Source organism: Mauremys reevesii, linkage group 2 (genome assembly GCF_016161935.1).
Source record: "Mauremys reevesii isolate NIE-2019 linkage group 2, ASM1616193v1, whole genome shotgun sequence".
Taxonomy (NCBI): domain Eukaryota; kingdom Metazoa; phylum Chordata; order Testudines; family Geoemydidae; genus Mauremys; species Mauremys reevesii.
In genome coordinates, this window is record NC_052624.1 from 42,416,838 (window position 1) to 42,443,558 (window position 26,721).

Below are 26,721 nucleotides of genomic sequence, written 5' to 3' on the forward strand. Positions count from 1 at the left end.
CATAACTGAGTGCTTGGGCTCACGTGGTTGAGTAGCAAACAAGAATTGCCTATTTTGAATGGTCTCCTGATGCTTTTCAACAAGTTACTTGTTTGGGCAAGATGACTAAGGCACTATTTTGGTGAGTGTCTCTTACTTATGTGTCTTTGAAGACTAAAAAAAAAAAAAGAATTGCTTGAGGGTCGGGAACCCGTTTCAGAAGAAAGGTCAATACACTCTTTCTAGTTTGAATAAGGGGGCTGGTATTTGTATGCTGAGTTAGGGCAAAACTAGTGAATTAAAACTGTAGAGATGTAAGTGTAAAGTGTGTGTACAAATGGTCTGTTTCTTTCATGACAACGGTGTTTATGAAATACAATTATTTGAGCCTTGACTGCATACTAGATTTGAGGAAGTACACTGCCAAATAAAATGGACTTGGTAGTAAGGGAATTATCGACTACATGACTTATAATGCTAACTGATGGTGCTTAGAAATATAGTCTGAAAAAGTTGTACTAATAGATTGTGGGCAAAACCTCTTACATCCCTGAGCTGTGCTGAGAGTGGGTGGGAGAGTGGAGTGTGCCAGTGAAATGGCTGCACATCCTGCTGGTTCAGGACAAGCTATCTTAGGCTGGCTGTGAGAGGGGGAGCTCAGAGTAGAGTGCTCCTTTAGAAAGGCACAGTTTGGGTTCCCTGCTACTGTTGTACCCTTCATTATATTGGGGGGAGGGGGGCTGCCTGTGTTGCCAAGGCAGCATACCATACCCTCTTGATGCTGTGGTGTGCTAGTGCAGGCAGCCAGTAGCCAGTCCACTGGTTTACGGTTCTGTTGAGCACTGAACTGGAAACCTGCTTCCTGCTGAGTGTGTGATTCTGACGCCATCTTGCCTACTAGTGCACCCAAGTAGCAAATATGAATGCCTGTTTTTTGTGTAAATGTCTGCTTTAGTTTTGTTTTGTTTTCTGTGAATGAGAATAAAAGGCATAGACTGAGTTAGGCAGAAATACCCATTAACATTTAAGGACACCGTTTTTGTAGTACCATACATATAAGCTTAAATTAAGCTGGTGTGGGTGCAGGGCCGGCTCTAGACCCCAGCCCGCCAAGCGCACGCTTGGGGTGGCATTTTGCCGGGAGGGCGGCAGGCGGCTCCGGCGGACCTCCCGCTGGCATGACTGCGGAGGGTCTGCTGGTCCCGCAGCTCCGGTGGAGCATTTGCAGGCGTGCCTGCGGGAGGTCCACCAGAGCCGTGGGACCAGCGGACACTCTGCAGGAACATCTGCAGGAGGTCCCCCGTAGCCGCGGGAATGGCGACCGCCAGAGCGCGCCCCGCAGCGCGCCGCCTTGCTTGGGGCGGTGGAATTCCTAGAGCCGCCCCTGTGTGGGTGGCTTCTCTGATCATCTCAAAGGGCTTGATCCTACAAGGTGCTGAGTGCCCTCAACTTCTGCTGACTTACATGGGAGTTGAGACAGTCAATATCTTGAAGGAGCAAATTGAAACTGAGGATTAAAGTATAAATTCTGTTCTTCTACACAGTCTCATTCTGTCCTTGGTGCAGCTCCTGCTCCTGGAGCAGCCTTTCTTCATCTCCTGCCTCTGACTCAGGTCATTTCAAGTTGAAAACACGTTTCCTGTCATGCTGTTGTCCTTAATGCCTCCTTCCTGGTGCTATTATATATTATTTAACACTGGAAATGTATTATTTAACTTTGTCAAGCACATCAGGTTCTGAGTTGTAAGAAAGAAGCAGTAAAAATCAGTGTGGAGCTTTGACGTCAGTGAAAGCAGGATCAATCTGAGAGATGTATTTTTATTCTTAAAAACAAAACAATTTTTTTTCTTCCACTTAGACATCTGGAATAAGATCTTCTGAGTCAAATGCACTGCAGCATCTGAGTAGTTTGCAAGTATTCCTGCAGTTAAATTAGACTCTATTTAAGGGAGATTTTAAGGCAAATACTGTGATACCAAATAGAAAAAATGTTTGGACTATTTCTGTTTAATTTTTCCTTACTTCACCAAGGAAGGCTGCAGTATGCCTTTTTTCAAAGCGAAATTTGCTTTAAAAAATTTAAGTGCATTACTTTGATCATGTAGGTATGTAGACACATTTTTCATCTGTACATGAAAGAGACTGTGCCCTTAAATAAGGAGAAAGCCAGATGTTTTTTAAAACAGGCTCTTCCAAGGGGTGCATCAACTCATCTAGATATTTTGCCTAGTTTTACAACAGGCTACATGAAAAGCACTAGCAAAGTCAGTAGAAACTAAAATTTCATATGAACAATGGCTTGTTTGTACTGCTCTATATACTATATCAGTGTTTCTCAACCTGGGAGACACAATTTATTTTATAATTTTATGGTAAAAACGAGAACGTAAGGCATTTTTCTGTAATAGTGTACTGAGATGCTTTTGTATGTTTATGTCTGATTTTGTAAGCTAGTACTTTTTAAGTGAGGTGAAACTTGGAGTACACAAGATGAATCAGCCTCCTGAAAGGAGCACAGTGGTCTGGAAAGGTTGAGAGCCACTGCTTTAAAATACTACAAAAAAGCTGCAAAGTAGTTCAGTATGTTTCTGAGGACAGGGATAACTGCAGGGTCCTTTTAGCAGGAAAAATAGCAGAACTTTGCTCTACTGCTATAAACTGAAATTCTCAACTAGCGCACACAGCCTGGGTTTTGTAGGGGAACCACATGGGAATATAAGAAGACACTAAATCTATCCACCCTGCAAGGTGTGTACTATCTGTACAGTCAATCTGTCTCTCTCATGCACTCCCCCTGAATGAGCTCCCTATGAAGCTCATTTGTCTCTGCTGGGTTCATCTCCACAACTGAATTTATGTCCCAGTTTTGAACTTTGAACATTTTGAATCTTTCCCGTAATGCAATTTGGCCAAAATTTTCAAATTCTAGTGCATTAAGTTAGGCACCCTACATCCATATTTAGGCTCCTAAATAAGAGAGGCTTGATTTCTAGAGCTGCTGAGCACTAATAACTCCTGTTCAGTCAATGGACACAATGAGTGCGCAGCACCTCTGGAAATCCCAAGTCTTATTTAGGTGCCCAAGTTGGCATCGTCATTCATATTTTCAAGCACCTGAGGTTGAAAACATTAGTCTTGGTCTCTTGGGAAAAGATGGGAGGATGCCAGTTGGGAATCTAGAGAGAACATCCTTCAGAACACATTCTTAGGGCATCTGAGGTGTCCCAGGCATCACGTTATCTATTCTTATGCTCTACTTCCCTAGCTGCTCTGGCGTACTGTCATCTCCAGCTCATCATAACATTGATCTGCAATCCACACAGCTATAAAAAGGAAAAGTTGTTTATTCCTATTAAGGTTTCCTTAGATTTGCCCAGCAATTTAACTGTTTTCCCTTCGAACAGCTATAAACAGAGTATGGTAAGGGGCAGTTTTAGATGACACTGCCCCATCCCAAACATTATTAACTATGTGCTGTTGTTAGGGGAGAAATCAAAAGACTGCTGGGGAAATGCACACCAATTTACATGTTTATGCATTAAGACACAGCTGCATTCATTTTCATATTGGTTCTGACCACCCCAACACTAAGGCAAAATCCTGAAAGCTTTAGTCACATGGGCAAACCTTACCCATAGGAGCACATCCAGTTACTGCAATGTGAGGATTGAGCCATTAGAAACAATTCTGTAAATGTGGTTCTCTTTATTTTATTTTAATTTACAAAAAGATTATGGATGAGAATAAAATGGGTACTTTCATTAGACACGTATCTAATCCAAGGAGGAAACTATCATTTTCATGCTCTTTTTTACCCCTTTAATTTTTTAAAAAGTAAATCAAAATCATTAGCATCACTAGAAGTTGTGTTATTTTAATTTACTGTTCAACTTAGCATTATATTCTCCTAAATAATATACAGTTTTCTGAAGGTCTTTCCTTGTTCTGAATGCCACAGTCCCCTCCCCTGTGCTTGACTGTCGACTTTGTTACACTACAGAACCACTGAATTCAAATTAGTTCAATTTTTTTATTATAAATAGCACATGGTACATTGGAAGGGATTTGTTTTAGAAACATAAATCATGTAGAAATATTGAGAAAGATTCCAAATGTGTAGTACTGAGGATACGCATGACACCGTTACATAGTGACGAGGATAATACAATGTTCAAGGACTTGTGCTCTTGTCAAGTTGTAAGTAGTTGCGGTGTAAATTGCAGTGCCACTTACTGGAATTAGTGTTTGCATGAATGACTCCAAAACACCTTTAAAACCGATGAGCAGTGATGTGCTAGAGGAGGCTCTTGGGGGTTCCCAGGTGAGCCCCTTGTTTAAATTCTTGTCACCAAAATAAGGGAAGAGCTGGAATGATTTCCTTACCTCTTACACATTTGCCATCCCACCTCTCTGGCACACTTACCCCTGGGACACAGGGCTTATCACAGGGGAAGGAATCTCTGGGCATCCCTTGTTAAAACACTGGCAGAAATCAGTTTCGATGAAAAGACATCTGCAAATTTGAAGCTAAGATTCTTTTTAGAAATCTTGTGTCATTTTCTGGAGTTCATACTCAGCACTCACTGAAGCACAATGTTAAGTCAACTTTATAGTCTATGCTCAGTTATCAGTCACACCCATAAGTGTCTGCATTTGGCCAGAACCCTTATAGATTCATTTGTATTGCAGGCGTCCATTATTCCAATATCAGACCTTGTCACTCAGCAGTATTTCCAACTCCTGGTCAGCATTTGGTTCTGGACGGGGAGCGTCCACGGGCAGACTGCCTTGTGGCTAAGTGAAAGGGGTAGAGTACAAGGGGAATGGTGCCAGAAATGAAATGATATTGTGCCCCCACCACACCATCTCTTCCACCTAGTCACAGTGGCACTCTGCACCTACAGAGGTCCCTGTGATGAGGTGCTGTGCAGATAGGGCTATATAGAATTTAAAAGGTGAGGACTGTGAGGCACAGTACTTGATGCTGTCTGTAATACTGTCATTTCCTCTACAGACTTACACAGCAGTACAATATAATACATAAAGTAGCTGCATTATTTCCCCACCATTTGATGTGCATATAGTATTTTTTTTATTAATGGATATATGTTGTATGAATGATCATGTAATGAAAGAGTCTGTTGTAGTGTTTATGAACAAGGAGGCAGCTATAAGGCTGCTGTGGAAAAATTAGCTCCGAGCAGAGTTATCTAAGAGGAAAATTTAGTCCTCGGTTACTTAGAAGAAATACTCACTTGTGCCTTCTGAGAGGAAAATAAAGTGTATTGCCAAACTACAGGATTTGTTGACAGAGGATAATAGGACACATTAAGAATCAAACCAAATCCTACATACTCAGTTTTGGAGGTGGTTGCATCTTTTAACTCTTTTCCTACAAGATACATTTTGTGATGTCATTGGAAATGTGACAGACCTGAAGGAAATGGAATGAGTACTAAATTCTGGGTGAAAATGCAATATAGTATTTGAAAAGTGATGACCAGAAGTAGTGGGCTGAAGCATGGAGGAAGATGCTTTTATATGTTGAAGAGGAATACTGGGTAGTGGCTTGGAAGCCAAATTTGAATGTAGACATTGACTATGAGGGATAAGGACAGACTACGAAGAAATGCTAATCACAATGAATTGCTGTATGATGAAAAGAGAATCGTGATCTATTACAGAAGTGGACCCACAGCTGCCAGCAAAAGGCATTACTTCACCCACAGAGGGAGGCATTCCTGCGAGGAAAATGGAGGTGGTCATTCAGATTCTAGGAATGTGAAAACTAAGAACCATGGAAAGAATAATGTGCTTTGCAGTCCAAATTGCAATCTACTTTGACTCCCATAATTTTTTCATCACAGGATGCACTTCAATGCTTCTTCTATATCAATTTTTGAGTTTGTAACGCCATAAGTTTTAAAATTTAAACTACTGATCATGTGATACATTGAAAAATTACAGATGCTTATTGTTGAGCAGGCTGAATAAAATGTACTAAATTCTGTAAATATGTGTTAGAACAATTGTACATTAAAGTAAACACGCATGTAACATGCAGCTCAGTCACCTTTCTGAGTCAAGGAAATGTGCAACACTTCCTGGTATACAGGCCCCTATTTTCTAAACTTGAGATCTCTACAAAATCGAGTTCTTCAAACAAGGCAATGGGATTAGTCCTAATTTAGGACTTCATTCAGTGCATGCCAAGAATACATGAATGGGACAAAGAAAATACTGAACAGAATGGGGGAAATAGACAAATGATGGAGAAAATGGAAGTCGGGAATAAACAAGCATAACAGTTGAGCAGCAGAAGGAAGAACCAACATACAATTGTGTTTTTACTTACTCGTGTTTGTATGTTTTAGAGTATTTCTCTGGCAGATGCCCCTCAGCCGTGTGTGTGTAGAGTGGATTTCGGCAGCATGGCTTCAGTCATATCAGAGCCACCAGCAGAACTATTTGAATGGGCCAGCTGCAAGGCCTAAGATTTTGTGTGCTACCTTCTCTGCCCCAAACTCTGTGCCATGTTAACTGGGTGTCTGAAAAAGGCTAATATGCCCAGACCAGGGATCAAATTCTTCACTCCTTTGTACTGCTCTAAACCCCTAGTAACCCCAGTGAAGTCAGTACTACTATTACGTATGCCAGTATAAACAAGTGCAGAATTTGGCTCTGCTTTGAGGATTATTTTGGGAATGAAGACTCATGAGGCCAATGGATATAGATATCCCTTTAAACTGGAGGTTGGGGGGGAGGGGTGAAAGGAAACCTATAATGTACTCCAGCTATAACCAAGATAAAAGAGGGATATATTCTGATTTCCCAAGGATTCAAGTTGTTTTCACTACTAAATTCTGTCAGTGTGAATCAGCTCATAGTTTAATCCATGTGGCAATGGAGAATAAGTAAAACACTGCACTTATATTGGTAGATCCTCATGATGTGTAGGGTACCTGTGGAGCATTGTTTCAACTGCTGTTGTGGAGATTATTGTTGAGCATGTGATTTGGTTAATGAGCCAGGTATTTTTCTTTTTTAAATATATTCCAGAGTAAGAGGTAATTGTTTTCTCTGGTTTTTAGTGTCTGACTTAAGATAGAATGAGAGCTTTTATAATACCAAATAAATATGCTCATGGTACCTAAGAGGGAAACAAAAGGTGACAGTGATTTGCCAGCAGTCAACCCGTACATAGGGAGACTAGCAAATCTGCCAGTCACCTAGCATGTCAACTGTTTGCCCATTCAGTAAACCATCCAGATTCCAAACAGCAAAAAGTAAGATCAAAGAGTCATAATTTGCTGGCATTTCTCTTTTTGGATGCTACCTATTCTGGTGTACATACTACATGTTAAATCAAGATTCATGGCTTTATACTCAGGGTACTGTGGTTATATTCTGGATTCTGTGGTTAAATTATTAGTGTTGCTCTCCATTTCTAGCTCCTTTGGATTATATAGTTAAACTGATGTCCTCGTGCTTCCTCATTCCGTTTTAAGATCAGCTGTGACTTTATTTTCTCTTTCAACTTTTTCTGTAATTTTGCAATGTCTCTAGACTGACAGTTTATGGCTCCACTCTGCTTTGGATCGCTCCTTCAAGCAACACCCTTTTCCATCTGTTTTATGCATGTGTTAAGGTGGACAAGTTGAGGGTTTGTTTGCGTTGTTGCAGACTAACTCTGGCAATGGTTCAACTGCCAAATATCATGAGTGGGAGCACCGACTTCTAACCCAGAAAAACGTCTATGCTATTAGCATACAAGTCCTTTTTGAAAGAACAAATTACAGTGTTACAAAAGGTGCACTTTGCTTTTGTTCTTTTGGTAAGTGGTATTCCCCTCCTTTCTGGTCCAGTGCTGTAGACATTTTGCACGATTAGGAGTATTTTTCCCCACGAGGATGACAGTACTTAGAAATCCATTGGTTTCATCTAATTTCTGAAACCCTTCAAATATTCATCAAGACAATACTTTTATTAGGTTGACATTAATAAGGATAAATGTCTCCATAATTTGAATTATATTTTTTCAATTCATGTATGTTAATGACAATTTTTTATTTGAAGAATACACAATATCCAAGAAAATACATGGTCATTTTGTTCTTTGACATCATGCTGATTCGTGCAGAGGATCTGGTATATGGTACGTATTTTAGCTGGTGGTGCTGTCAATAGTTCAGTACCCAAGACTTTCCATTATAAGACCCCATTTTCAGCTTTTTAATATAATTTTTCCAAACTTTAACTGTTTAGGCTGAAATTTTCCATGTTGGGCATCTGTCTCAGGCTGTTTTTTGTTTGTTTGTTTGTTTGATTGTTTGTTTTGTTTTTAAGGTTTGAGCTAAAATGATCCAGCTGTTTCTGAGAATAAGATTAGGGGAAAATACATTGTTTTACTCATGTTACAAAATGTTTCACAACAGTTTTGTTAAGAAGATCTATAACCTCCGTGCTTTGGACCAGAAACTTGAAATTTGGCAGACAGGTTGCCCTGGTGTCAGGCATGTGCCTTTTGCTACCCCTGTGAAATTTAGCCAAAAAACTAAAAATCTCAGTTTGCAAATGTGCAGGAGAAACTTGTTAAAGTTTGGCAGCTAAATTCTTTGAACATTCCATCTGCACAGAGCATGCTTCATCCCTTACCAGTTTCTACACATTGATTGGACTGTTCATGCACCATTCTCATAGAGCCATTGAGCGTGTTCTCTATCCCGGGCTTCAGGGGCTGAGTGGGATTTTCCTGGCAATTGTTGCTCCTAGCTGCCACAGGTTGTTGTGGTGCTGGATACAGCGTACAGGAAGTAGGAGCAAGAAGCCTGTCTCTCCTGTGTGCTCTCAATGCCTCTTCTGCTGATGGTACCCAGACAGCATGGAGGAAAAGCAAGCAGCCACACTGGAATGCAGAGGGTGAGAATTGGGAAGGGAGCAGCAGAGGGATAATGGGGAGCAGAAAATGAGAGGGAATGGAATCAGAGGGTAGTAGGGTGACCAGACAGCAAATGTGAAAAATCGGGATGGGGTGGGGGGTAATAGGAGCCTATATAAGAAAAAGACCCCAAAATTGGGACAGTCCCTATAAATTCGGGACATCTGGTCGCCCTAGAGGGTAGGAGAATAGAAGCCAGTGGAGCCGGAACAGGGGAGGCCAGGGCCTTCCCACTTTTTGCCCAAGCAGACCCCATCCCCTTCCTCTCCTCTCCTCTCCTCTCTCTCCCAAGGCCCCACCCAACCCAGGGCAGGTGCAAGTGGAGGGTCCATGACACCGGCTCACCAAAGCTGCCAGCGCAGCTCTCCCCTGACCCAGGGACACCTCGGAGCCGCAATGTGCCTATGCCCTGGGCAGGGATACGGGCAGGGGGCTGCTTTCCTCCCACCCCCACCCCAGGAATGGAAGAAGGATGAATAGGAACAGAACGGGAGGGGGCAAGAGCCAAGATATTGCAGGAGTGGATAGGAGGAGAAGGGAGGAGGGGGGGTAGGGAGAGGAGCTGGGTGAACCTGGGGACAGAGGGGTTATAACACTGCCCCCTTGTGTGTATGAATTATGATGCAATCTTTAATGGCTTGACCACATACTATTTTTCCCATCGGAGGGACGGAGCTCTGGGAATGAGTCAGGGTCATGTAGGGAATGAGGCTGTAGAAACCCTTCTCATTTGTTGTAGAAGGAGTGTAGCGAATGAGCAAGGGATTGCAGGAAGCAGTTTTGTGACTGAGGCAGTTGGATGTTGCGCTATAGAACTGGATTGCCTCTGCCTCTGCCTCAGAGTTCCTGTATGATGGTGGGCAAGCCACATAAACCAAAATGTTCACAGTTGGCCACTAGCTGTGTGTTCCTCATTATCTGGGTGCTCAGTGTGAGTGACACCCTGGGGTCTGATCTGCAGAAGTGTTGAGCATTTACAGCAACAACTGAAGTCAATAGGAGCTGTGCTTTGAACATACAAACTGCTATATAATGCTAAATACTCTGACAAATCAGGCTGTAGGTATCTCAAGTTGGGCATCCAAAACTAGTGGATGTTTTTGACATTTTTGGCTTTAATCTGTCTGTGCGTTAGTCTCCATCTATGATACTGATAATACCACTTATTCTTACAGGGGTGATGTGTAGATAAATTCATTAATATTTGTGAAATTCTCAGATCTGGTAATGAGAGCACCATAGAAATGTCCAGGGAGAAATGAATAATTTTGTATTCAATACCGGGTTTGTACAGCGTATAATTAAAAAAGCTCTGTGGCCGCACATTGTAAGATGGGGATAACAAGAAATATTGAATAACTACCCATTTACCGAGTGAGACAGGAGTCCTGCGATAAACAGAGTATGTGATCATGTAATTAAAGTTTGTATCATAATGGATATGCACAGTAGGGCCAAATGAAGATTGCCTGTGCATCCTTAAGTCTGGCATTTTCTAACTTTTCAGTGTTTGGTTTTGAAACCTTAATGATCTTTTAACATAGTGTTTTGGGATATAATTTCATATTTGGCACTATGGTACCATACCTTAATCTGAAATTAGTTTGATTCATGACAGGGCAATGGGCACCAAATGTTGACTGATGCTACTGAACTAAAGTAGATCAACATACAACCATTTTAGTATGGTGATCTGGATTTAAATGCACCCTACATCACAACTGAAATAAATTTGACTCAGGAAAATGTTTTCCACATCACAAAACCACAACAAGGGAGGTAGTTTCTGCTATTGCAAGAAAAGGCTGGAATGGAGCTGCATTGGGAAAGCTGTGTGGGAAATGTGTCTAGCATGTCTGCTCTGTGCTTGCCTCCCACCAGTATTATTAATTTGCTCAAACACTAAAATTAATTATATTCACCCAAACTTTAAAGGAAACACCTCCAACATTGACACATGGACAGAATGGCATTGCTAAAGCTCTCTTCACTTTGTAGTAGAGGTGCAAATGCAGTCTAAAAATATCTGTTCATTTTAATAGGCTTTCTTCAGAAATTTCAGTAAAAAATGAAAATGCATGAAGATATACTTGTGTAAATTATTCATAAACAAAAACAGTGTGAAGCTGTATTGATGCTGGTGTTGCCATTGCTATTGTACTGTGAAATAGGGGTAAAGTAACAACAGAGTACCTGTCCTTTACCCAGGCTGCTTTCATCTTTCTAGGGCTTGTCTACATGGTAAGTTACTGTGTGGCAAGCTAGGGTGTGAATCTACACTGCACTAGCTAGCTACGCACTAACATCCCCTTTGGACATTGCTCCAGAAGAGTGGAAGTCCTGGTGTTGTACACTAAGCTGCACTCCAGAACTCTCACTGGGCTGTAGCAGAGTCCACAGAGAATGTTACTGTGTATGCGGCAAGCTGGTGTGATGTGGCTTCACGCCCTGGCTTGCCAGGGAGTAACTCTGCCATGTAGGCAAGCCCTGAGACTTAGGATCATGAAAGTTAGAGCAAGAGAAACCTTACTTCATCGCCTTTCCAATGAAGGTTGATATCTAATACCATCTTCAGCCCATTATTCGTATTCTAGTTTCAGAGCATCTCCAGCATCAGTGCCTCCTGTTTACTGCAAAGAATTTCTACATGAGGTGATGCCGATCCATTGTGTTGGAAGTAGATGACGTCTTTTTATGGCATGAAGAAGGAAGCTGTAGTTACAATCCTTGTATCAGCAGAAAAATTAACTACTTATTTATGCACCTTGCAGCACTAATTCTACAAAGGGTCTTTCTTTTAAAAATATAATTATGAAATGGTTAATAACACTTTAAGTAGCTTTGAAAGCATTATTCTTGCTTTTATTGTGTTGGAAACTATATTTAGATTTCATAAAAGATAATAGTTAAAAGAAAAATGCTATGGTATATTAAAGTCAGTCCATGACTAGATCTTTTTTCTCTGTACCTACAGTACAAAAATATTAGCTCTTGTGTTTTTCTTGGAAACGAAGGACACTAGGTATTCTATTTTATGTGCAGAATTTTTCAGTAATTTCCCACAAAATTTACCATATGCTCATTATTGTTATGGGTTGGGCGAAACATCATTGAAATTATGGGATAAAAAAGGGCCTCACACCCAGGGCCGGCTCCAGGCACCAGCATTCCAAGATGGTGCTTGGGGTGGCAATCTGCAAGAGGCAGCAGTCCCTGTTCTTTTGCCCCCAAGCAGCGCGCCGAATTGCCGTCGCGGACAGCGGGGGCAGTCCGTGTGCCCTTAGGGCGGCAGGCGCGTTTCCGCAGTGGCCGCAATTCGGCAGCAGCTTCTATGTTTAGCTGTCCACAGCGGCTTCAGCTAAACATAGAAGCTGTCACCGAATTGCCGCAGCCGCGGAAACGCGCCTGCCACCCTAAGGGCACACGGACTGCCCCTGCCCTCTGCGTCGGCAATTCGGTGAGCTGCTTGGGGTGGCAAAAACTGTAGAACCGGCCCTGCTCACACCAAAACACCCGCATATGTCACTGCCCTAGAGCAAAGGTCCATCTGAGCCTGCCCAGGAATTAGAACAATGTGGGTGGAGGGTTTTCTCTGGGTGTTGTTTGATAGAGGTGTGTGTGTCTGTGTGGGTACGTCTACACTACGGGATTATTCCGATTGTACATAAACCGGTTTAGTAAAACAGATTGTATAAAATCGAGTGCACGCAGCCACACTAAGCACATTAATTCGGTGGTGTGCGTCCACGGTCCGAGGCTAGCATCGATTTCTGGAGCGTTGCACTGTGGGTAGCTATTCCGTAGCTATCCCATAGTTCCCACAGTCTCCCCCGCCCCTTCGAATTCTGGACTGAGATTCCAGTGCCTGATGGGGCAAAAATCATTGTCGCGGGTGGTTCTGGGTAAATGTCGTCAGTCACTCCTTCCTCTGGGAAAGCAACGTCAGACAATCATTTCGCGCCCTTTTTCCCTGGATTGCCCTGGCAGACGCCATTAGCATGGCAACCATGGAGCCTGTTTTGCCTTTTGTCACTGTCACCGTATATGTACTAAATGCCGCTGACAGAGGCGATTCAGCAGCGCTACACAGCAGCATTCATTTGCTTTTGCATGATAGCAGAGATGGTTACCGGTCATATTGTACAGTCTACCATGCCATTGTAAATTGGCAATGAGATGACGGTTACCAGTCCTTCTGTGCTGTACCATCTGCTGCTGTCATAGGTGCCTCTGGCTGAGATCGGCCAGGGGCGCAAAAGACAAAAATGGGAATGACTTCCCGAGTCAATCCCTCCTTTGTGGTATCTAAAAATAGAATCAGTCCTGCCTAGAATATGGGGCAAGTGTACTAGAGAACCCGTGTATCAGAGAACCAGAGAGCACAGCCGCTCCGTGTCAGATCCCGCAGAAATGATGAGCTGCATGCCATTCACAGGGGGTGCCCCTGCAACAACCCCACCTGTTGATTCCCTCCTCCCACAGCCTTCCTGGGCTACCATTGCAGTGTCCCCCCATTTGTGTGATGAAGTAATAAAGAATGCAGAAATAAGAAACAGTGACTTGTTAGTGAGATAAAATGAGGGGAAGGCAGCCTCCAGCTGCTATGATAGTCCAGACAGGACATTAAGCAGTGTGGGGAAGAGGAGCCCAGCATCCCACTGCTATGATAGTCCAGGCAGTACAGAATCTTTTCTTTACACATGAAGGGCGGGGGCTGATGGAGCTCAGCCCCCTGTTGCTATGATGAAGATGGTTACCAGCCGTTCTGTACCATCTACTGGGAATGACGAGGAGGCCAGCCAGGAGCACTCATGGGCTGATGATGAGGACGGATACCAGTCCTTCTGTACTATACCATCTGCCACAAGGCTGATGATGACGATGGATATCAGTCATATTGTACCATCAGCCACCAAGGATGGGGGCCAAGGATGCTACAGTTCACTGCCACAGCATCGCGTCTACCAGCAGTATTCAGTAGAGATAGGGTGACATTTAAAAGAGTCAAGAGACGATTTTTTCCCTTTTCCTTCTGGGGGTGGGGGTGGGGGGTAAATTGACGAGCTATGCCCTGAACCACCCCGGACAATGTGTTTGACCCTACAGGCATTGGGAGCTCAGCCAAGAATGCAAATGCTTTTCGGAGACTGCAGGAACTGTGGGATAGCTTGAGTCCTCAGTCCCCCCTCCCTCTCTCCATGAGCGTCCATTTGATTCTTTGGCTTTCCGTTACGCTTGTCACGCAGGAGTGTGCTGAGTCCCTGCTATGGCCTCTGTCTGGAGATTTTTTTAAAATGCTTTGGAATTTCGTCTTCTGTAACGGAGCTCTGATAGAACAGATTTGTCTGCCCATACAGCGATCACATCCGTACGGTCCATGCTGGAGCTCTTTTTGGATTTGGGACTGCATCGCCACCCGTGCAGATCAGAGCTCCTCTGTTTAGGATTCCAGAGCTCCTCTCGTGAGCCACTCTAAGATCACATGCTGAAATCCTGCAGTAAGATTCAAGGTAATTACTGTTGAGTCATATTGGCAGGTGGGGTCAGTTAGCTCCCAGGCTATCAATGGAGCCAGAGTGTATTTTTAGGTAAGAAGGAGGCAGGAGTCAGGACTGGAGAGGGAAATCCCAGGGACATACTAGCATGTGTTAGAAGCATTAGCTGAGGTTCATATTGTGCTACATTTTTTGATTTAACAATAATAATAGAAAAGTGCTGAGTTTGGACAGGATCTGTGTGTGATATGTTGAGGACTCAACTTATTCATACATCCCTAATTTCTTTTTGGAGTAATTGTTTGTTTTTTAACACCCAAATGGAAGAGGTGATGGAGTATGTGGAATCACCTTCCCTTTTTTCCCCCACCCCAAAAAGTTTTGCTTTTAGTAGCAGAAAATAGCAGGGCCAGAGTATTTGGAAAGTGAAGAGCAGCTTGAAGTTCTGCAAGTGAGAACATACATGTACTTTTCAAACTGCCTTTTCATTCCTCTCAAAATGGCCAATGTACACATCTCCCAAAGACACCTCAAAACAGTAGTGCTTCCCATAGAGCCCTGTCCTGCACTTCCTGATACTGCTTCAGAGATGTAGAACTGTTTCTTCTTTCAGGCTAATACTCTCTAGATACCCATCTGGCTAAATTAATAGCTATTTCCATTAAATTAAGTATCAATTGAAAAATAAATTTAGTAATTGTGAAAAGGGGATATAGATTGGGGTGAAAGCTTTACAAATATAATGTGATAAACAGACGTTCTCAATGGAGTTTGGAATTAGCTAATCCTTCCTGAACAGCACGGAGGAATAGGGGATGAGAGGAAAGCAGAAGACTCGGTGGATGGACCTAGAAAGCAGGCATAAGGATGAGAGATTCTGAATGCTCCAGCCAGTCAGATGCAGGAATGTGCCATCCTAGTGGCTCTTCAGAAGCAGTCATTTTGTAAATCACTGTTTTTTTTATTGTTTCATGGCTGATACTGAAACCATACTAATATAGCAAACCTACAAATCAGCAACTGTATCATCCCTGTGCACTGACTATCTGGGACGGTTTAATTTTAGATTAATCATAGAGAAAAACCTCGATTTCTGTTCCCTCTTGCCTTGTCTCCCCATTCTTGGCCCTTGAGTCAAGGCAATAATCAACCCACCTTTCCACTGTTATCTTCCCTGGTGCCCTGAATCTCCACACCCTGAACCCGTCTCAAAAATCACACTCTATACTTACTCCTTCAATAGCTATGCACCTTCCATCACCTCTCCCACAGCAAACCCCTGCTTACTACCAGCTGGTATGCTGCCTATTTCACGGTACTAAGACTGCTTTTTTACAATACTCTTCTCTTGTTGGAAACAGACTCTCTCTTGTGAGGCCTGGTCTACACTACGCGTTTAAACCGATTTTAGGAGCGTTAAACTGATTTAACGCCGCACCCGTCCACACTAAGAGGCCCTTTATATCGATATAAAGGGCTCTTTAAACCAGTTTCTGTACTCCTCCCTAACGAGAGGAGTAGCGCTAATATCAGTATTACCATATCGGATTAGGGTTAGTGTGGCCGCAAATCGACGGTATTAGCCTCTGGGCGGTATCCCACAGTGCACCACTGTGACTGCTCTGGACAGCAATCTGAACTCAGATGCAGTGGCCAGGTAGACAGGAAAAGCCCCGCGAACTTTTGAATATCATTTCCTGTTTGCCCAGCGTGGAGCTCCGATCAGCACGGGTGGCGATGCAGTCCCAAATCCAAAAAGAGCTCCAGCATGGACCATATGGATGTGATCGCTGTATGGGGAGACAAATCTGTTCTATCAGAGCTCCGTTACAGAAGACGAAATTCCAAAGCATTTTAAAAAAATCTCCAGACAGAGGCCACAGCAGGGACTCAGCACACTGCTGTGTGACAAGCGTAACGGAAAGCCAAAGAATCAAATGGACGCTCATGGAGGGAGGGAGGGGGGACTGAGGACTCAAGCTATCCCACAGTTCCTGCAGTCTCCAAAAAGCATTTGCATTCTTGGCTGAGCTCCCAATGCCTGTAGAGTCAAACACATTGTCCGCGGTGGTTCAGGGCATAGCTCGTCAATTTACCCCCCACCCCCACCCCCAGAAGTAAAAGGGAAAAAAATCGTCTCTTGACTCTTTTAAATGTCACCCTATGTCTACTGAATGCTGCTGGTAGACGCGATGCTGCGGCAGTGAACTGCAGCATCCTCTTTCCCCTTCCCTAGTGGCAGATGGTACAATATGACTGCTATCCATCATCATCATCAGCCTGGTGGCAGACGGTACAGTACAGAAGGACTGGTATCCATCCTCATCATCAGCCCGTGAGTGCTCCTGGCTGGCCTCAGGTGAGGTCGGCCGGGGGCGCCTGGGTAAAAAACTCCCGGTCATTCCCAGTAGATGGTACAGAACGGCTGGTAACCGTCTTCATCATAGCAACTGGGGGCTGAGCTCCATCAGCCCCCACCCTTCATGTGTAAAGAAAAGATTCTGTACTGCCTGGACTATCATAGCAGCGGGATGCTGAGCTCCTCTCCCCCACACTGCTTAATGTCCTGTCTGGACTATCGTAGCAGCTGGAGGCTGCCTTCCCCTCATTTTATCTCACTAACAAGTCACTGTTTCTTATTCCTGCATTCTTTATTACTTCATCACACAAATGGGGGGACACTGCAATGGTAGCCCAGGAAGGCTGTGGGAGGAGGGAAGCAACAGGTGGGGTTGTTGCAGGGGCACTCCCTGCGAATGGCATGCAGCTCATCATTTCTGCGGGATCTGACACGGAGCGGCTGTGCTCTCTGGTTCTCTGATACAGTGGTTCTCTAATACACTTGCCCCATATTCTAGGCAGGACTGATTCTATTTTTAGATACCACAAAAGAGGGATTGACTCGGGGAGTCATTCCCATTTTTGTCTTTTGCGCCCCCGGCCGACCTCAGCCAGGGGCACCCATGACAGCAGCAGACAGTACAGTACAGAAGGACTGGTAACCGTCATCTCATTGCCAATTTACAATGGCAGCAGACGGTACAGAACGAATGATAACCGTCTCTGCTATCATGCAAAAGCAAATGAATGCTGCTGTGTAGCGCTGCTGAATCGCCTCTGTCAGCGGCATTTAGTACATATACGGTGACAGTGACAAAAGGCAAAACAGGCTCCATGGTTGCCATGCTAATGACGTCTGCCAGGGCAATCCAGGGAAAAAGGGCGCGAAATGATTGTCTGCCATTGCTTTCCCAGAGGAAGGAATGACTGACGACATTTACCCAGAACCACCCGCGACAATGATTTTTGCCCCATCAGGCACTGGGATCTCAGTCCAGAATTCGAAGGGGCGGGGGAGACTGCGGGAACTATGGGATAGCTACGGAATAGCTACCCACAGTGCAACGCTCCAGAAATCAATGCTAGCCTCGGACCGTGGACGCACACCACCGAATTAATGTGCTTAGTGTGGCCGCATGCACTCGACTTTATACAATCTGTTTTACTAAACCGGTTTATGTAAAATCGGAATAATCCCGTAATGTAGACGTACCCTGATCCTCATTTTTCTTGAACTCAGTTGTCTTTGATACAGTTGATGATGATTGTGGCCTTCTTCAGTGGGTTGGAGTCAAAACCATTTTGTTCACTTAGTTACATCTTTACTTTTCCATCAGCTACTTCTTGTGACAGGCAGTATGAACTCCTCTTGCACAGATCTTTCCACTCCAGTGTTCTGAAGGGTTCAGCCCTTGAAACAATCTCTTCAACTTGGCTTATCATTACAATGCAAGTGATACTGAAGCCTTTTCTCTTTCAATCTTTTGGGCCTTTCATCATTTTCTCGTTGTGTGAATTTTCTCAACACCTCTACTTTGTGTAACTTACCTCGAATCCAACATGTCCAGAAAGGCTATCTACTAATTTGTTAGGAAGAGCATTTCAACCAAAACTCTACCACTTTCCTTTTTGTAAAAGCTTCCCAACTCAAATCTCATATCTGATCTCATATTTGATCCTGTTGTCAGGAACTGTGTTTGACTTGAAGCTAAACTCTCATTAAAGTCTTTTACTGAATGTTTAGGTACACATGATGGAGGACTGTGGAAACGGATGAACTTTAAGAAAGAAAGAGAAAAGGCAGAAAAAAAACATTCACAAAAATGTTCCACAAGGTACAATGGAAAAGGGCGACAGGTAATATAAAAATAATTGGAGATATACCAATCTCCTAGAACTGGAAGGGACCTGGAAAGGTCATTGAGTCCACCCCCCTGCCTTCACTAGCAGGACCAATTTTTGCCCCAGATCCCTAAGTGGCCCCCTTAAGGATTGAACTCATAACCCTGGGTTTAGCAGGCCAATGCTCAAACCACTGAGCTATCCCTCCCCCCCTGATAATAGCAGATACAGTAAATTCAGTCATTTTTCTCACCTATAACACTGATGTATCATATGCAGACACAAGACTGCATTTTAGGATTATGATTCTGAGCTGTCTTGTGCTTCCACATCTCTTAGGTTTGGAATTCTGTCTACTGTTTCTACATAGAACAGCTATCTCTGTTCTCATAACTTCTATCCATTCAGGTCCAGACATCTGGAAAGCTGTAATTCCATTTTTATGCTCTCCCTAAATCTCCACTCCTGAGTCTTCAGTTTGTTCAAAATCCAGTTTCCCCCCCACCCCTTACACCTGGAAAAGGGAACACATTTCTTCCATCCTCGGAAATATTCCTTGTCTTCTTGTCTGTTCCAGAATCAAGCTCTGTGGACTTGTCTCCTCGTCTTTCCAACCTGATTGTTTTATATTCTACTTTCTTTTCTCCATGATCTTCATTCCAGACTTAATTCTGACCCACTTACTTCTCCACAGCAGATTCTTCTCCCTCATACTCTCTGCACCCACTAAATATCCAACTGACTGTTTTTTTTGTTTTTGTTTTTTACATCCTACCTATTCTCTGTGGACTCCTATTCCTGGCCTCAATTCAGGAAAATCATATATGTACATGCTTAAGTCCATACCTATTCAAGACAACTCTGAAGCACATGCTTATGTGCTGTCCTGAATAAGGGTGCTTTCCTGAAGTGGGACCCCACTCAAATGTTACTCCCTGAGCCTTCTAGTTTCCTTGTGTTCTATCACTGGGACTACTTGGCTAGGAAGGGTAGCAGCAATCTGACCTCTTAAGAATGTAAGTTGTTCAAGGCAGGGACTCCATCTCTGTTTTGTAAAACATCAGGCTTATTTCTTGGTCCATATGGAATCACTGATATGACTTGGAGTTAAAATAGTGCTAAAAGATGGTGGTATTGTAAACAGATGGTGGTTAGTCTGTTCTATTTGTGTACATTTTTAAAATAACCATTTCCTCCTCTTGTAGTTTTTATAAGAAACAAGAACTCCAAAAGCAGATTGTTGGCATTATCGTAATTGCTTTCTCATTGTCAGAGTCATAGTTCACATGTGTTTCTTGTGAAACATTTTTTTAGAACTTAACATATGGAGTTTTTTGCTCGCTCCTTTTCAAGGAGTTCATCTTACTGATTGAGCTTATAGTTCTGAAAACATTATATCACAGCTTGTTTAGTTTATGCTCATAGGTGTTTTGTCACCATAATTTTCTATGTCCTTAGCACTTGTGAGATTTTGTTTATTGTTTTGTTGTTGTATTCAGATGCAGATTTTCATTTATAGCATCTGCATGGTTAAAAAAAAATATTTAAGCCAGCAGAAATCGATTTTTGGGATGGGGAGACTGTCAACCAAACTGCTTTTATTGCAACACTATTGTATAGATAAAAGACCATGAGACTTATTCCAGCTGAAATACAAATTATTTTATTGCCGATTACTCACCGATTTACGCTACTTAGGCAATTATTAATTCCACTGGTATTGGCTAGGAATTTACATTGTATGTTTTTTGAAATAACTATTTTATTTTAGCCAAAGCTACATGCTTCATTATTATTGAAGGTGAAAATAGAACTGCATATGTTGGTGTTTTGTGCTATTTCCCATGCACTGTGTTATAGTTATCAATAAATATGTTATCATAAGGCATTCTTTGTGGGAAATTATGTTTATAATTTTATAGTGGTACAATTAGGGGGCAGACAGGTCATGTTGACATCTTCTGTGAAGGCCACAATACCCTATGCCAGTTAAAAAATAATAATAATAATAATACTGTCACCCACCCACTATCAGTCCCCCCATTCCTCCCAAAAAACTTCCTACACATCCTCCAATTTATGGCGTTTGGTTTCGGTGTATTTTTTGTTTTCTGCCTTGTAAGACTATAGAGTCTGTGGGGAAAGGACCTTATCATGTTCTGTATGTTGTAGAGCACAAAGATCTCTGTGGACCTCAGTAACACAGATACAACTGTAACATCAGTGGATTTGAACAGGAGATATTGAGGGTAGAGTTTGTGCTTTTGGTTATAGTGATGTTTTTAGTAACCCAGTGAAAGGATAAACTGTTGCTAGACAGAACAGGCCGCAAGCAATAAGAAATATCATATATTACCTTAGCAGGCATGGATTAAACATATTTTAGAAGAGAGCATTTCTCCCCAAAGGTTTAAACCATGAAGGGATGTAGTCAGAAAAACATCATCTGGGCCTTAGAGCTTTCTACAAGTGGCTGATTTGCATGTGTAAAATCATGACAAGGTGGCATAAGGAAAGAAAGCAAAAGACATTAGAAAGAGGGAACTCCATGGGGGAGAGGGGCTCCAGGATCCTAAGTCACTCGTGAGGTACTGAGTGCACTCTCTTGCCCTTAGTCCAATGTCTGCTTTGTATTTTTGTTATTGTTCCTTAATCTACTTAGCACTGTGCAATGGGATGAAATCTTGACCCCACAGAAGTTAATGGCAAAATTCCCACTGACTGGGCCAGCATTTCACCCCTGAAGTTTTGCTTAGCAATATCCCTACAGACATTTAGCTAAATAATATGGATTAAAACCTTGGAACTCCTGGAGAAAGTGAGCGTGAAGAAATGGCTCTGAGACAGATCTACTGCAAGAGTCTGAGAGTGACACTCTGTCAGCTAGTCAACAAACCAGTACAAAAGCCTGGTCTATCTCAGTGGAATGGCCAAAAGCAGGCAGGATAGCCAGACCTTATCTTGGCTGGAATCCCCTGTGCATTATGATCTTACCTACTGCTTTAGACTGACTCTGAGTTCAATTTTATGGTGCACATGGGTATTATTTTTTTTCTTGATACTGAACCATTACTTTTCTTGGGGTCTGCTAAAGGCAGCTGCCATATTTTGTTCAGTTCAAATGTAATCTGTTATCGAGGTGACTTGCAGTGTGTTCTTGAAAGGAGAGGTTACTTTAGTTCTTTATTGTTTTCTCATCATGTAAACCAGAAAAATCAATCAGATTGAAAGTATATGGTTGCCCTTTAATGTATGGAAAAATGTAATAACCTTTCCATGTCAGCTTTGCGCACCCACTTTTAGATGTCAACAGCCTATCAGTGACTGATTTTTGAGGCATTGGATCAAAAAATCTCAGCCTAGACTGTCTCACCTTTTTGTGTTAAAATATAAATCTATTACACGCACAAAATGCAACTCTGCTGTAGCTAATTGTTTCAGTGAGTTTTGGGAACATGCCAGGGAAGGTATCCTGCTGTTTTTGTGCTTTTCAAATGTAAATGTTTAATCAAGCCTAGCTGAGATGATGTGCAAAAGTGTATGTACTCAATACTCATGGTTCCTTTTCTGTTGTTGCAGTGATCTGCTGTCTTCAGAATACCTTGAGAGGCATATCGAGCATGGAGGAAAGACAGTGGAAGTTAAAGTAAGAGTTTGCTTGGGGTTATGAGGGTCCCCCCCTTTTTTTAAATGTTTGTTTAATGGACACTCCCTGATTTCACTGTAACCAGTGAATTCGGATTTTAATATAAATTCCTCCTATGAGTCAGGCAAGTTTTGTTTCGTCTAATTTTTAAGCTTCTTTTTTATTTTACATTACATAAATATTCATGACAAAATTATACTTATGAGAAATGTATATGCTATAGTTTGTTTTACTTTCCTTTGTTCTAAATATGTATGTACCAACAAAAGTGCAACAATGACTCTTTTACGTCATTACGTAATGATACATTACATAAACTTACTAAAAGGCCAGGATTGCTGTTTTTATGGGTTTCCTCATATACTTGAGTATAGCAAGTTATATAGGACGGTAGTTCCAAATATTTCGCCATCTTGAAATAGCAGGTTCCTTTTGTAAAAGGTTTGTTGAAATGCCCATGAAATATAGTTATAGTTGTCTCCTAAGAAATATGCCAGTCTGGGTCCTTTTCTGCAGGATGTTAATTTCTATTCTCTCTCTGTGTTTATACTAATTCAATGAAAGCCAGCCTGATGACCCTCTCTGTCTCTCTGAATGTGCCAGCTGTATTTTCAAATATGCTGGTACTACGTACGTTTGTACTTAACATTAGATTTTACAAAACCATCAGTAATTTCAGAAAGAATACAATTAAATCAGTATTTACATCTATCTCCTCAGAGTTGCTGTGAAAGAGTCTTCTGGTGCATAGACAATATCTCATGGAAGTACGGCAATAAAATAAACGTAGACTGTACACAGCATGTATAGCGGTGAGAGTGGGTCATAATAGTAGCTCTTTTTAAAGGACTCTGTCAAGTCACATGTGGCCCAAAATTTAGGTTTTGTGAAAAACAAAACCTCCTGAATTTAAGACTATTAAATGTTCCCTTGCAATGTGACAGCAAAAGCAGGAAAGGGCAAAGCAAAAATTTGGTCAACTGAACACACCGAAGTATTTGTCCACTTCAACTACTTAGTAATCATCTTACCCTTTCCTAGAATTTTCATATATATTATATACTTTTGGTTCCATAGTTTATATTTATGCAGTGCCAAATTGAACATGAAGAAACACACGTTCATTTATTGTAAAGATCATTTTCACAATGAGTCTGTGCTATACTGTACAGTCAAAAAATCTGACTGTAATCCAAAATTTGACTCAAAGCAGAAATACAAGATAACAGTTGTAGTTAATTAAAAAAAGTTAATCCATTTCTCTGTGTTAGGAAATATATACAAATTGGCAAACGTAAACATTTTTTTGGCTGCCCGCAAGGCCTGCATCCCCCTCTCATGAGCAGGGCCGGCTCTAGGCACCGGTGTTCCAAGCATGTGCTTGGGGCGGCATTTCTCAAGGGGTGGCATTCTGGCCCTTTGGGGGTGGCTCTTTTCAACGGGCGGCACTCCAGGTTTTTTTGTTTTTTGTTTTTTTTTGCTTCAGCTCTTTTTTATTTTTGCTTGAGGTGGCAAAAAACCTGGAGCCGGCCCTGCTCATGAGTAATCCTTACTTCAGTGAGTAATATCTTTGAAGTCAATGGGACTACTCAGGCAAATAAGGAGTACTTGCATGAGCAAGACGTAGCAGGATTGGGGCTTTCAGACAGGATTTTTATTGATTTTCATAGTGTGGATCATATTCTAATTGAGTGTGTTTCATAAGCCACTCTTCCCATTAACGTGGACTACTTCTCCTTCCATTTGCAACTGTGCACCATCTCTGTAGCAGCTTCAGCAATTGTTTTCCTTCAGCTAGATTGGCACCTTGAAATATGCTCTGAGTAAGGAGCAGCACATTTTTTCATCGCCCCAGGAGCAGAAGACAAGACTGGTTGTGAATCAGACCATCACAGTTTCGTCCCTTCTTCTCCCTTGGGGTGTGTGTGTATGGAAAATAACCTGCACCAGCCCCTTTCCTAGTGTGACTTACTTCAACTTTCCATGTCTTGCTGCCTTCCCTGCCCTTCCTCCCCCAGAAGAAGTAATTGCCTTGGCGAGGCTGCTCTTCACCCTGTGTTGCAACCTGTAGCAAGGCTCAGAATGGCACCATTGAAAAGTAATCCCAGCATTTAAAATGAAGTTTTAGCTCCTTTACTGCCATTTAATAGCTGCAATCAAGGGGGAGAACCAGTCTGATGGCCGCACATTTCAAAAGAGCTCATCAGCCACAATTAATGCCAGATTCTCAATAAAAAAATAAATAAATAAAAACCCTGAGCTCCCATTGGCACAGTCAAGAAATTATGCTGTGATTGGAATAACAGAGACTTGGTGGGATAATTCACATGACTGGAGTACTGTTCAGGAAGGACAGGCAGGGCAGAAAAGGTGGGGGAGTTGCATTGTATGTAAGAGAGCAGTATGACTGCTCAGAGCTCCGGTCTGAAACTGCAGAAAAACCTGAGAGTCTCTGGATTAAGTTTAGAAGTGTGAGCAACCAGGGTGGTGTTGTGGTGGGGGTCTGCTATAGACCACCAGACCAGGGGGATGAGGTGGACGAGGCTTTCTTCCGGCAACTAACAGAAGTTACTCGATCACAGACCCTGGTTCTCATGGGGGACTTCAATCACCCTGATATCTGCTGGGAGAGCAATACAGCACAGACAATCCAGGAAGTTTTTGGAAAGTGTAGGGGACAATTTCCTGGTGTATGGAGGAGGGAGGTGCATGGGGAGGAGGTGACCAGCCTTTTGTGGAGACAGAAGTGGTTCAGGACTATTTAGAAAAGCTAGACAAGCACAAGTCCATGGGGCCGGATGCACTGCATCTGAGGGTGCTAATGGAGTTGGTGGATGTGATTGCAGAGCTATTAGCCATTATCTTTGAAAACTCATGGCAATTGGGGTAGGTCCCGAATGACTGGAAAAAGACTAATGTAGTGCCCATCTTTAAAAAAGGGAACAAGGAGGATCTGGGGAACTACAGGCCAGTCAGCCTCACCTCAGTCCCTGGAAAAATCATAGAGTAGCTCCTCAAGGAATCAATTTTGAAGCACTTAGAGGAGAGGAAAGTGATCAGGAACAGTCAGCATGGATTCACCAAGGGCAAGTCATGCCTGACTGACCTAATTGCCTTCTATGATGAGATAACTGGCTCTGTGGATGAGGGGAAAGCAGTGGATGTGTTACTCTTTGACTTTAGCAAAGCTTTTGATACGGTCTCCCATAGTATTCTTGCCAGCAAGTTAAAGAAGTATAGGCTGGGAATGGACTATAAGGTGGATAGAAAGCTGGCTAGATCGTCGGGCTCAACAGGTAGTGATCAATGGCTCCATGTCTAGTTGGCAGCTGGTATCAAGCGAAGTACCCCAAGGGTTGGTCCTGGGGCCAGTTTTGTTCAATATCTTCATTAATGATCTGGAGGATGGCGTGGACTGCACCCTCAGCTAGTTTGCAAATGACACTAAACTGGGAGGAGTAGTAGTAGATATGCTGGAGGGTAGGGATAGAATATAGAGGGACCTAGACAAATTAGAGGATTGGGCCAAAAGAAACCTGATGAGGTTCAACAAGGACAAGTGCAGAGTCCTGCACTTGAGATGGAAGAATCCCATGCACTGCTACAGACTAGGGACCAAATGGCTAGGCAGCAGTTCTGCAGAAAAGGACCTAGGGGTTACAGTGGATGAGAAGCTGGATATGAGTCAACAGTGTGCCCTTGTTGCCAAGAAGGTTAATGGCATTTTGGGCTGTATAAGTAGGGGCATTGCCAGCAGATCGAGGGACATGATCATTCCCCCCTATATCTGGAGTACTGTGTCCAGTTTTGGGCTGCACACTACAAGAAGGATGTGGAAAAATTGGGAAGCGTCCAGTAGAGGGCAACAAAAATGATTAGGGGGCTGGAGCACATGATTTATGAGGAGAGGCTGAGGGAACTGGGATTGTTTAGTCTGCAGAAGAGAAGAATGAGAGGGGGATTTGATAGCTGCTTTCAACTACCTGAAAAGGGGCTCCAAAGAGGATGGATCTAGACTGTTCTCAGTGGTACTAGATGACAGCATAATGGTCTCAAGTTGCAGTGGGGGAGGTTTAGGTTGGATATTCCAAAAAACTTTTTCACTAGGAGGATGGTGAAGCAATGGAATGGGTTACCTAGCGAGATGGTGGAATCACCTTCCTTAGAGGTTTTTAAGGTCAGGCTTGACAAAGCTCTGGCTGGTGTGATTTAGTTGGGGATTAGTCCTGCTTTGAGCAGGGGGTTGGACTCGATGACTTCCTGAGGTCCCTTCCAACCCTGATATTCTATGATTTAGGTATCAAAATAAGTGGCTAGATTTTCAGGACAGCTCAGCATGCTGGGTATGTCAGTGCTGAGTATGCTTCAAAATCTGGCTGTCGTTTCAGTGCCTCAGTAGGAGCAGGTGCAGAGCTCTATTGAAAAAAAATGTGGCCCCAATTTTGTGTGCTGAGCACTTGAAAATCTAACTGTTGGCTCTT

At 42.8% G+C, this 26,721-nt stretch overlaps 1 protein-coding gene across 1 annotated transcript in view; it reads left to right on the top strand.

The window, feature by feature from the left end:
• The window catches only part of ADAM22 (ADAM metallopeptidase domain 22), a 210,753-nt gene that overhangs the window by 76,936 nt on the left and 107,096 nt on the right, over positions 1 to 26,721 (top strand). Inside the window, exon 4 of the mRNA XM_039524310.1 lies at positions 22,174 to 22,240. Within this exon, the coding sequence (XP_039380244.1) occupies positions 22,174 to 22,240 (67 nt within the window). The remainder of the gene's footprint in view (positions 1 to 22,173; positions 22,241 to 26,721) is intronic.